Below are 13117 nucleotides of genomic sequence, written 5' to 3' on the forward strand. Positions count from 1 at the left end.
TATAATAAATATAAGAATGATAATTGTGAAGCAGCTTGCCCCATGCCCCATTCCCTACGCCACAAGGAAACCCCATCCCCATCCAATTTTCTATTTTCATTGGAAGCGAGGTGTGATTTATCTCTACAAGAGCAGGAATTCTCATCCACCATTTTGTTTTTTTGTTTAAATTTTTATACATTTCAAAATTTTTAACATAATATCTTTTAACTTGATAATATTGTTTTTCCTTTAAACAAATAATAAAAATGTATAAAAATAAAATTTTTGTTATTATACACACATGGATATGGGAATATAGGAACTATGCTTTCCGTTTCGGTCCCGAGCAAAGCTGCCCTGCCCTAGAAATTTGACGAGGAATTTCTATCCCATAAGGGGCGGCGTATTACATGATGTGAGTGAGACTTCTATCCCATGAAGTATTTTAATTAGCTTTTCAAAAAATTCACTTTATCATGTTAAAAATTATTTTAAAAAATTAACATAAATAAATACAGTAAATTGGTAAATTTCACATAAACTAAAATCCACATATGATCAGTGATAAATAAGAGTAATTCTAGCCTCTAACAAAAATAAAAATATTCTTTCTCATTATTGATTAACAATCATTAATAGAATTTATATGTACAAAATTATTTTAAATAGTTATCATTAAATAGTTACAATTTTAGAATTTAAATAAATAATAATAATAAAATTAAACGTTTAAATGAAAATTTATTATACAAGTTGATAATTGCCATCAACAATAATAAATAATAAAACTCTAATAAAAACATGGATCAATGACAACGGTGCCAACATGTTATACAATATAATCTAATAATAAATAAACAAGCTTTAAAAGGAAGCCAAACATATCACTATATCATTACCACTTAATTTTATGAGTAAATTTGGTAAAAAAAATTAGTAAGATAGAAAAACTCAAAATTATTGGTTGGCAATATGGTATAATCTAATAATAGATAAACACAAGAAAGCCAATGATATATTGCTATGTCATTGCCACTTTAGTTAGGAAGTAAATTTGATAGAAATTTTTGGTAAACCTAGTATTATGATAGAAAAACTTAAAATTATATAACTAATTTTGATTTAAATAGGTTTTTTTTTTTTACAATTTTGAATTTAAATAGGTTATTACTTTTTTTTGGATAAATTTGATGACTTAAAAAAACTATAAATATCAAAATCTCTATAAAATCGTTTACCAAATGTTTATGCATTATTATTATTTTGCTTTAAATATTAAATACAACTAAACATAAATCAATTAAATAAATATTTTAGTAAACCTCTTGTATTATTCAAAAGTTTCTCAAAATTTTTTTTTACATTCATATAGAATAAAGATGATTTAGAGGCAAAGTTGCAAAAAGTCTTATTTACCATGTTCATGATTTTGCGTTTAAATTTCCATTTTTTATTAAAAAAAAGTTATATGTTAGAATTTTTTGTTCAGGCAATATATATGTTAAAAATTGTCGAAACAGGATATTTAATTTCTATTTACAAACAGTAAAAAAAATAACTAAATAAATAATAAATAATTTAATAATTATGTCGGGAGAGTTTGAATGCATTGGGGTCCGTACATTTAATTTAAATGACGAGTCGGTGGGGGTGTTGGTGCACGTAAGTTGTCTATTTTCCCCAACTCCATGGCGGCAAAAGCCAGCCAGCAATTTTCGACCCCAACATCCTACCTACTACTTTTTTTTTTTTTTTTTTTTCTAAATGATAATTTATAATTAATTTACCAAATTTATATATAATAAATAATTTAATATTAATTTTTTCTTTTTTTGAAAAAAAAATATGGTATTGATTTGCCACATCCGTTGACTGCAATGAGGAAAGGACAAAGCTAGCTCTTCGACTGTTTTGGACTGAAAAAAATAATAGTAATTTCGTAATATTTTGACATTGACCAATCAAATGGAGAAATTGTACAAACATTTATAATGTAATTTACGAATTTTAAGAATCTAGACACACACACACAAAAACAAAAAAAGGAAAAAAAGAAAAAAAAGGCTATGTTTTAACATTTAACCAACTAAAATATAGAAAATAAATTATTTTTATTTGGAAATTGTATTATCTTTTTTAGTAAGAATATAAGAAGATCTATTGAGTGTTTAATAAAACGAGGATTACAAAAAATATATATATTCCTAATATTCTTTTTACTAGTAGAAAATAAGGATAATTTCACAAGCTTAAGTTGTGGCTTGAAATTTTTGTGTCTTATTCTTGCTTGATATTAGATGTACCGATTTTTTTTTCTTTTATTTGAACTGAACTAAATACCTAATTGTTTATTAAATTTAATTATCAAAAAATATGGCAAACTACATAATAATACAAATAAATGGTTAAAAATTCATATAAATTAAATAAACTTTTAAATGAATAAACATAAATGGATTAAACAAATTTCATATCATTCATTATAGAAAGTTCAAATAATAGTTGTCTTTTAAAAAAAACAAAAGGTTGAGTAATAGATCCACTATAATAAAATTAAAATATATAAATATATATAAAAAGAGATTAATTTATATCAAACTTTGATGTCCCATTGCAATAATTGATCAGCTCATTATTCAACAACATCATAATAAATATATTGGAGCTTAGCTGCCCAAAAACATCACGGAAATGACATTCATTGACAAACAATCTTCATCTTAATCCAATATAATATTTGCTGTATAATATAACTTAATTCAATTTGACATGACATACGTAAAAATGATTATTATACTTTATGGATATAACTCTAACAGATGGCTGTCACGCACTTGTTGGAGCAAAAGGCACTCTTATGAGCTGGATTAATTCTCAATCATTCTTTTAGTATTTCAATATTATAATTCTAGGCATCTGTATTGAAAAAAAAAAAAAAAAAAAAAAAGAATGCTAAATATTCGAAAACAAATCATTATTTGGAATATTAAGAGGGTTTCTAATTATTTTTATTTATTATTTCTTTTGCATTTTGGAATAGTTTAGACATGTGAGACACTATAGATTTATTCCACATTTTTTTGGTTCATACAAAACATTTGTTCTATTCTAAAAGAATCAGCCAAACCAGATAAAGGAAGCTATTCACTTCATAACTTTGTATAAGGAAGTTATTCACTTCATAACTTTGTATATTTACTGGTTGAGCTTGAGAGTAACGATAAGATGCTATTCTCCTAACAAAAACGTGCAATATTTTTTTGGGCACAGAAAAACGTGTAATATTGATATAATATATATTTAATGTGGGTATGTTGTCTTGTCTTAAATGTTAATATTGCTACAAACAACTAATTATTTACAAAATAATTTTACTAATATATTATTGATTATAAATTATTTATCAAATGATGCGATGATATATAATTATAGACCAAATAATGTGATTTAAATTTAGATAATTAAAATGTAAAATGGAAAAGATGAACCCAAAAGATGAGCTTAAAAAAAAAAAATAACATAATTTGTGGCATTAATGTTTTAAAATATAAAGGCACAGTAATGTCACAAGAACCTACCTACCAGCTACTATTATGATCAAATTCAGGATATTATCCAAGTTTAAGAATTTTAATTACCAAAGAGCCATAATTATACTTATCTTTTACTTCAAGCAAAAAAAATAAAAAATAAAAAATAAACTTATCTTTTATTCTATTTTTTATTTTAGTTAAATTTATTAGAAATCGATCTAATAAATTTAATTAGATATTTTTAATATCATTGCACTTCTTGAATTATAGAAAAGTCATAAATAAGAGTCTAAGAGTTCGAGTAAAAATTATATAAAATCCAGAAATATATATTGAAAAATGTTACAACTTTTAATATAATTATAAAGTTTTTTTTTTTTTTGGTCATCAATAATTGTAAGGTTGAGCATCAAAACGTCATCTACAGAAAAAACAAAACAAAAAAAAAAAAAGAAAAGAAAAGAAAAGAAAAGAAAAAAGTAACAATTATTGGGTTGGAAGAGGTTTCCACCACTTTATGGTTTATTTGATTCCCTTTTTAATTTTTTAGGCAACAGTTTCTATGGTTTCTTAAATTAATTACTACGATTACTAAGAAGAAAAAGAAAAGAAAAAAGAAGCTGAATTATTCATTAATTAAATAACGGTTGCGTTTTTTTTTTTTTTTTTCTTTTCATATTAATAACAAAGTTCCATTATTTGCTCCAGTTAACTCAATATTTTTTTTATGACCAAAATAATAATAATAATAATAACTCAATATATATATATATATATATATTTTTTTTTTCATTCATTTCCCCTTTGTTCCCATTTATTTTTTGTTTAGCAATCTCATTTGCCATAAACTCCAAGACATATTATCAAACTTACAAAGTTACTGTTTCAGTATTTAATTTGTTTACTTTATATATCCAACATATATATATATATATATATATTGGTCATGATTACAATACTATATCCATTATACACTACTAAAATTACTTTAATTTACACCAAATTCACAACTTGCTTATAATTATAAATCTATATGTGCACTTTCCCACTTTAACTTCTTCCTCTTTAAGAATGGTTTGGATATATTTAGATAAAGCTCATGAAGACTTTGTTCAAGATTAACTTTGTTCTTTAAATTATTTTATTTTTGCACTCTTGTCTTTTATAATGTCTGATATTCCTTTGCACAGCAATATCCCAAATAGAGATACCTTAATTAATTACCACACAATTGAATGAAAATTATTTTAATGTGTTGTCTTTTACCATTTCCACATCTTCCTTTTTTTATATTGTTAAAAAATAGTCATTTTTTATTAAATTATAAGAATACTTTTTTCTATTAGTTTAACATACATACATATATATATATATATAATAAGAATTTTATTTCCGTAATAACTATAATCAAATAAACCTAATTCTATGTTTTTATAAAACCCACAAATTAAATGTTAGATATTTTAAAGCAACGAACATATGGAATATTTCAGTAGCAGTTTATTTTCATTGTATTAAATAAAATTATGCTTTTTTTTTTTTTGTGTAATGTAAATTATGCTTTCTTACTCATGAAGTAGAATAACACAAATAGCTTTTCCAATCACATTGTCATAAGGATGATGGTCATGTTTCCAGCCTAAACAATTTGTCGGAATCATAAGAGATGTTTTTGATTGGACATATATTAATAATCTCTTTATTTTTATCGTTATGCTACTTTGGGTGGTCTGGATATGGAATATGCTCATTTTCTTGCTTTAATTGTTATTAATTTTTATTTATATCAAATGGATGATGATGAATTTTCTTACCTTTCTAGAATGGTCCACTTTTTTCAAAATGGGACACAATCCATATGAGAAAAATCCCCAAAGAGCCTTAAAGCAAAGAAACAGTCAAACAATCCTACGTACTCCCACTTGAAAATGAATCTACCCAAAAAAAAAAGAAAAAGAAAAGCAAAATAAAAAAAGGACAATTTGATATGTCCCTTTCATGGGTGCCTATTCTCTGCCCATCAAAAGGTGTCAAACTAATGTTACTGAAAGTAAAGGAGTCCATGTCAATCTTTTTTTTTTTTTTTTTTGCTGAAGGGAGTCCATGTCAGTCATAATAAATAAAAATCATTGATGTATTTTTCTTAAAAGAAAAATGAACAAAATTGAAAAAAAAATACAAAAGTTTGGAAAGGCAAAAATGTTCACAATACTGTTTTTTTCTCAGGTACTGTTTGGGGAACAAGAAGACACGGTTTTCACCATCACAAGTTGCTCCAATTTTGACCCTTCTTCTTTATCTTTGTAAAATTTTTTAAACACTATATGGATTTTTGGGTCCCATAAAAAAAAAATAATAATAATTTGGTTTTTGGTGTTGTGAAAGAAACGTTTCTGTTTTTATCGTAAAAGGGAGAAAAAGAAACGCCGTTTCCTTCAAGTAATTGAGATGTCTTAAAATGCTTTTATCTTGAAAATTAAAAGAAAAGAGGGCTTATTTATACAACTCCAAATGGGAATTTTATGATTTTTTTTTTATTGTTTTTTTATAAACAGTTTTTGGTTTTTGGAATAAAGTGCATTGGTTTGGAGAAGAAGGAAAATGTAAATATAGTTGATTAAGGAAAGAAAAAGTGACATGTTTTTCAAAGCAAAAACTTTCACTTGAAAGGGGGAAAAAAAAAATCAAAATTTTTTACCTGCTTGGGTTATGCCATCATTTTTTTACATTATAGTAAAAAGCATAAACTTGGAAACAATTTTAGTATTTTTTACTCCACAGCCAGTGTATAATTAGATGAGGATTTGCTACCTGTCTTTTCTGAAATATACTTTTAACCCAACTAGAAAACGTCTATGCCTTACAAACCCAAAAACAAAAAGTAAACCAAAAAAAACCAAAAAAAAAAGAAAGTAAAAAAGACTTTATTTATGCATCATAACGTTGATGAAAATAACAGAAAAGGCAAAGAGGAAAATTTAAACCCTTCATAGAAATAATTTAGAAAATTTTGGAGCTTAATCTTCTTTAGAATATACATTTTCCACCATATTGCCAGTGCTTTATGCATCTCCAGAAAATTTTGAGGCATAGTAAAGAAACCAAAATTGTGTTTCAATAGTAGGTGGGAAGTGTTAAATTTAGGCATAAACTTTGTTTTATACATTTCGACATCAAGCCGCACTAACTGGAAATGAAAAAAAAAAGAAAAAAAAAAGAAGATTATTATTAAATTTTGATACACATCAAGCCCCATTTGATGGATCTCTTCTAGATGAGTCCAATCTCTAACTCTTGGAGATCTAAATGCATCACAAAATTATAATTAGCCATCTTAAAAAAAATTCTCTATATTTATATTTTTGATCTTAATATTCAGGAAAATACTGATTTTCTCATTGATCTATTTTATGTTTATAAAGTAGAGAGTCCAATTTTTCCTCATCAACATTGACTCTATTGATATGATTTATTAATTAATTTTGTTCAAATCTGATTTGATTTTCTAAAATTAAAGATCAATGTATGCTGGAAAAATAAATTTCTAGCATTCTAGCTATCAATAATCACATATATCATTTTCCATGGAACCATGTTGATATTTATGGTTAACTATTATGAACCAATGACTAGCAATTGGAATTGGCAAATTTGAGTTTCTAGAAGTGATGCATGATGTTAAAGGTCAAAATGGGCTGCTGACGTTGGAACCTTCCAATGGGCTATGCTCATCATGGCATACCATTAATCATAACGAATCAGATTTTAATCAATATAAATAATTGAATTTGTTGACGATTGTCAGCTTGGGGTGGTGGCGCAGTTGGCTAGCGCGTAGGTCTCATAGCAAAGCGAGTGATCCTGAGGTCGAGAGTTCGAGCCTCTCTCACCCCATTAATATTTTTTTGTTTTTTTTTTATGAAATCAGCTTCCATCATACCCTATTCTTCTACTGTAATATTGAACGGCATTTAATGACTTGGGTACGCCAAAGACACTTGTCTTCACTTGCAAGAGTTGAGCATTTTTCTACATTGGATCAAGTTTTTCCTATAAGATAATAAGCTTTACGAAATCACCATAAAAATTGAATATAAACAGAACAAGCATTAATCTCTAATATCTGAAAGAAGTCTAAAACATTCAAGTCCACCCAAAAAAAAAGAAAAAAGAAAAAAGAAAAAAACTCTCAAAGGTCAATGCCAGTCTATTAATCCTCCCAGTGTTGTTGAACCTACTCCTTCCCATGCCTCACTGAGGCCTACTTCTTCATTGTCTATACCTTCCATGTCGGAGTCCCACCAGCCTCGTCCGTTTTCATCTGCTTGCAGAAAAATTAAGGATCTTAATGTCTTACCATCCATAAGAATCATAAGAAATTTTCCAAACTACAAGATACAGAGTAATATACTAACAATGATTATAAAGAGGTGGTGGTTTCTCTTTGCTATTGGAATTCCTGACCCTTCTTTGTTGCTTGGTTTTTGGATCACCTCCAAGAAATGCAACATGCTTTGGGGTGATGTATTTCTCATTCTCACCTATCAAACATATAAATGAAAATAGAATGAAAACAGTAACGGAATTTTTTTATAATTTTTATTTTTTTATTTTTATTTTTTGTAAACTTGAATGTTGTAGAATTATTCAGATAATAGAGTGATTTTGTTTAGCCTATTATCTTGTACCAAAAAAAAAAAAAAAAAAAAAAAAGCACTAATCAAGTGGTAATTCAATGTGGTTCTCTGGACAGAAAGGAAAAATTTAAAGCAAAACATAACCATTAGTCGGAACTAAACATGGATGAAAATTGAAGCTGACCCTCTATTGAATATGATTGAAAACAGCAACAGAAAACAATATGATTGAGCTTGAAGAAAAAAATGTAACAAGGCTTTGTTCAAAGCACAAACAAACTGAAATTGGATAATGAACCTTCGGAATTCTTCCTCTTTCTCGATTCTTGCATATCGGAAATGTTACAACTTTCTGTTTCGCCGCAGCTGCTTGAATCTGCACAATGTTCTTTCTCTGTGACAGTGTGCTTGAACTGTTCCAAAACCCCTTTATCAATGAGAGCAATGGTGTTCCCTTTCCCTCCTTTCTTGGCCTCAATTTCTTCATCATTGTACCCAGTTTTTTGTTTTGGACCTAGTAAAGATGAGAAAGGTCTTGGTTTTTCCTAGCAACATTAAAACCAATATCCTTAAAATCTGTATATTCAGCTACAAACAAGTTCAATATTTAAAACTTCAAACTCCAGATTTTTATTTTTTTCACTGATTCTTGAGCCTAAAAAAATAAAAAAAAATAAAAAGACAACCATTTGACTTCGGTCTGTTTTTAAGACTTTGCAGACTATTATGTTCCAAGAATCAATAGCCTTTGCTCTATCAGTTTCTAAGAAACTGTACGAAAATATAAAAAAAAGGGCCCAAAAAAAAAAAATTTGTTTCTTTTTCGATTAAACACTCAATCAAACTTTGTCAAATGCACCATTTGTCTCCATTCAATTTTACAACTTAAAAATAAAAGGCTGAAAGCATAAGAAACCCAGAATCTCCAGTTTCGCTATCTTTACCCAATGTTCACAAAATTTCTCAGCAAGCAAACAGAAGGTGACACAGAAACTACCTTTACCGTCCTGGGTGGTTCAGAAGTTTGGTGAAGTTTCCTTTGGAGAAAATCCGAGAACGACACCGGCGATTTTTTCTCTGAACCTTCATTCTTTGCATCTTCTTTCAAAACCTTGAAACTAATTCCCAAAAAAAAAAAAAAAAAAAAAAATCAAACACACAAAAAAGTCCAAAATAAGAAGGGGGAAAAAAAAAAAAAAGAAGGGAAAAATGGGTTATGTTTTTCTTCCTACGGATTGGAAGAGCGAGAGAGCAACGATGAAACAATAGAGCGCTGCCCAATTTCTCTGAAAGGAGTTTGCTTCGTTTCCATTCTATGCTTTTTCAGAGCTTTCTGGGTTTTTGGTAAGAGTGTGAAGCGGGCCTTAATTGTTTGCCTCTCTTTTTTTTTAAAGTTGGCGCCAAAAGTTTGAAATTTTGCGGGAAAAAAGTAAAATCTTTGGAATTCTTTTTTTTTTTTTTTTTTGGGTAGAAAAATCTTTCATATTGTTTCTTGCATTAGATAATGAGAAATATAGAGTAAATTCTGCATTAAACTTTTTAAACATATTGTAAAAATTAACCTTTTCAATTTTTTTTAATAAAATTATGACATTTTTATTACTTCAAAATTTAAACAGTTTTTTTGTTTTTTTTTTAAATGTAAATTATTAATACTGTAAATCGATGTTAACCAGGAGAACAACAGCATTGATTTTCAATTATTGCTTGCTTGGAGATCCAAATATAATTACACAGTGAGAAAACAATAATCATTCCGCTACACCAAATATAGAGTGGATTAATTCTAACTTTTTAATGATAACTTCCTATAAATATGTCAAAGAAAATGAGGTCCATATTATTCCTATCTCAACCTTAAAACAACTAAACTATACTTTCAGCCAAAAATTTTGAAAAAAAAAAACATTAATAAACAAACTTTATTTTGAAAAAATAAAAATAAAAAACAACTAAAATATAATATTATGGTATGACTTTGTTTGGCAAGGAAATTGATTCCTAAAAAGTGAGGAGTTTTATGACTTACAATGGTTAAATTAATTTGTGCTTTAAAATTAAGGATAAGCTTATCTTTCATAAAATATATAAAATTAGTTTATCAAAAAATTTTAAAATGATTTTTTTTATAATAATCATTTTTTATCCTAATTTTTCAAAGTTGGGAGAAATAATTTCCTATGAATTTCACAATCTTTTATTTTTAAAATTATTTAAATAAAGAAAAATTTCATTTTGAGAAACTTTTTTAATAATTTCAAAAGAATTCTCTATAATATTATTATTTAGACACTATTGTTTAAATATATATAAAAATATAAAATAATTTTATACAATATTCTTAATACTTAAAATACCCATAATATATACAATACCAATAAAGCCAAAAACACGTTTTTTTATAAATAGGTTACATATCAAATATTATTCCATGAAAATTTATAGTTGCAAATTGATAATGAATTATAATGTTTTTGAATGAAACTGATAATCATGAAAATTCTAAATTTTTTTTTTAATCATAATGTATTAGAAATGTTCAATTGTACATTTTTGAAATTGTTTAAAATGTTCACCTTAAAAACCTTCGATTACATATTTTTTATATAATTAAAATGTTCGAATATATATTTCTCATGAATATATTTGAAATGTTGCTTCAGTGAAAAAGTTCACTTGATTTTAATTGAAGTGCTAATGGTAAAAGTTGGTGATTACACTTACCATTTGGAAAGCTATGTGTCAATGACTAATGGTAATTTTAAAATTGTATTTATCATTTTTAACTCTTATGAAAAAAAAAAAAAACTTTAACTCTCTAATACTAAATGCTAAAAAAAGAACAATATCAATTTTAAATTTAATTTAACCAAAATTTAACATTAGTATTTCAGTAGAAAATTTTAAAAAATAGCAATGCTAAATTTTAAATTTTATTTTAATCAATTTATCGTTTCCATACTACATTTAACAAGGCTATCTTTTCCATTTTTCAAAGAAATAGGGTAATTGCGATACTTAGTGCCAAATTTTGACACTTCCAATTGTAAAAGTCAAAATGATAAAATTGGAGGTGCTTTAATGCTTTTCTCTTCGCAAATAGACCACACGATAAAAATTTGGCTTCTTATCACCGCTGACCCACCCTTTGTTTTTTACACTTCGATCCTTCTTTTTTTTTTTTTTTTTTTTTTTCCTATCCTAAAGCTTTGGTTTTAAACTTGAAATTTTTTTATACAATCATTTCACCAATTATTTATTTATTTATTTATTTTTATTTATCTACGTTAAACTGTGAGGTAATGTAATGCACTTACTACAATAATAAAATAACAAAATTACAAAAATAGATAATAAAAAAAAAGTTAAAACAATAAAGTGCCAAAAAAAAAAAAAGAATCAAAATTCTGAAAAAAAATAAATCTGGTATTGCATTGAAGGTTTTTATCATTATCATTATATTTTTTTTTTTGAAACAAATTACTTAATTACAAACTATCCAAAATTCTCAGTATCAAGTATGATTCGATCCATGCTCTAGTGGAATAGATAAAAATGCTCAACCATTGAATGACTCGACCTATATTTTTGTGGATATAGATAGAAATGCTTAACTATTGAAATCAATCCTCTTCATCATCATTATCATTATTATATATATATATATATACAGTCCGTTTATGGTGCGGACAGTTCTCATGCGGACTATAGTATTGGTGACGGTTTTTCATAGTATTAAAGACGATTTCTTAGAAAATCGTCACCAATACTATGAAAAACCGTCACCAATACTGTGGTCAGCATGAAGACCATCAGCACCATAGACGAACTAACAGTAACATGGTTTTTATTCAATAAAGCATCATAGGACATAACATTGATGTTTATAATCCTATGACTATTTATCACCACGAAAACCAAAAAGAAAAAAAATTTATTCATTAGATTTATTATAATAAACAGAGCAACCATTGGATGTCCTATAATAAAATTTCTAAATATCTGTCACTAAAAAGACTAATAAACTACCATGGTTACATAAATGTTATATCGTCCAGTGTTATTATTGTCAATGGTAAAATCGATGCTAATTAAATTGTCATATCAGCTGAATTTTGCATATGACAAATTAAATTTTTTTTCCAAAATTTTGTTGTTCATATTTTTTTATTTTGTCTCCATTCATCAATTTCCATGCGAGTTGTTTACAAAGTCAATTAGACGACCTAATCATGGTATAATATTCCATAAAAATAAAAGATGGATGGATCATTCATCTCTAACCCAGTGCATGTTTCTGTATAGCAATTTAATCAATTCTTCATTTCCATTTTCATGGTTTCTAATTATTCTTGAAAACTAGAAACTTGAAAAGAGCTTAATTTGGTTTTCTCATCAAATAAGTTAAACAAAAATCAGAGATCAAAAAATGGAGATTAGCATGTTTCTTGGTGATTGGATTGCCCCAAATATTACTGACTTGCCCAGAGGGCATCACGCTAATGGGAGAAGTGTTTATACTTATATTTCATTTCAGCATTTTCTTCTTGTGCAAAATGAAATTGTTCACTAATTTTGTCCTTTGCTATTTTGCATTTTTCAAAACTTACATATTTTACAATTTAATTTAAAATAATTAAAGGATTAAAGTTGCAAAATAATTTAAAATTTAAGAATCAAAATACCAAAAAAATAAAATAAAAAAGAAATCAGATATCAAAATATAAAAGCTTAATAATCAAGGAGCATAATTGCTAAAAACCTTAAAATTATCCTAATTAATTACTAAAGAACCCCCTCATACACTTCAGCATTAGCTTTATTATAAAGAAAATAATTGGTCATTAAGATTCTGGAATCACTTTGCCTGCTTTGTATCTCTTATATATATCCAAGGTTTAAAATATTTTATATTTTCTCGATATTTTCATTTTTTAAAGGGATCGAAATAAAATTTAAGTTCGA

The 13117-nt window shown here is 26.5% G+C and overlaps 1 protein-coding gene and 1 non-coding gene across 3 annotated transcripts; one reads left to right on the forward strand and one right to left on the reverse strand.

Annotated features, from left to right (window-relative positions):
- The first annotated feature begins 7323 nt into the window (after positions 1-7323).
- Positions 7324-7409, forward strand: TRNAM-CAU (transfer RNA methionine (anticodon CAU)). Its single transcript is given in 2 exon segments — positions 7324-7361; positions 7374-7409. It is a non-coding gene; the product is annotated as a tRNA-Met (tRNA).
- An 85-nt stretch (positions 7410-7494) lies between these two features.
- Positions 7495-9509, reverse strand: LOC107422523 (uncharacterized). Of its 2 annotated transcripts, none has more exons than XM_048477986.2 (5): positions 9385-9509; positions 9150-9270; positions 8451-8666; positions 7931-8056; positions 7495-7836 (listed from the first exon to the last, which is right to left on the reverse strand). In XM_048477986.2, the coding sequence occupies exons 1-5, from the start codon at positions 9462-9464 to the stop codon at positions 7792-7794; spliced, it is 588 nt and encodes a 195-aa protein (XP_048333943.2). In that variant the 5' UTR covers positions 9465-9509; the 3' UTR covers positions 7495-7791. The 2 variants fall into 2 exon arrangements, with proteins under 2 accessions (XP_048333943.2, XP_015887469.3); XM_016031983.4 differs by having other exon boundaries at positions 8451-8697.
- Between the last annotated feature and the right edge of the window lie 3608 nt (positions 9510-13117).

The sequence above is a fragment of the Ziziphus jujuba genome, chromosome 3 (assembly GCF_031755915.1).
Source record: "Ziziphus jujuba cultivar Dongzao chromosome 3, ASM3175591v1".
Taxonomy (NCBI): Eukaryota; Viridiplantae; Streptophyta; class Magnoliopsida; order Rosales; family Rhamnaceae; genus Ziziphus; species Ziziphus jujuba.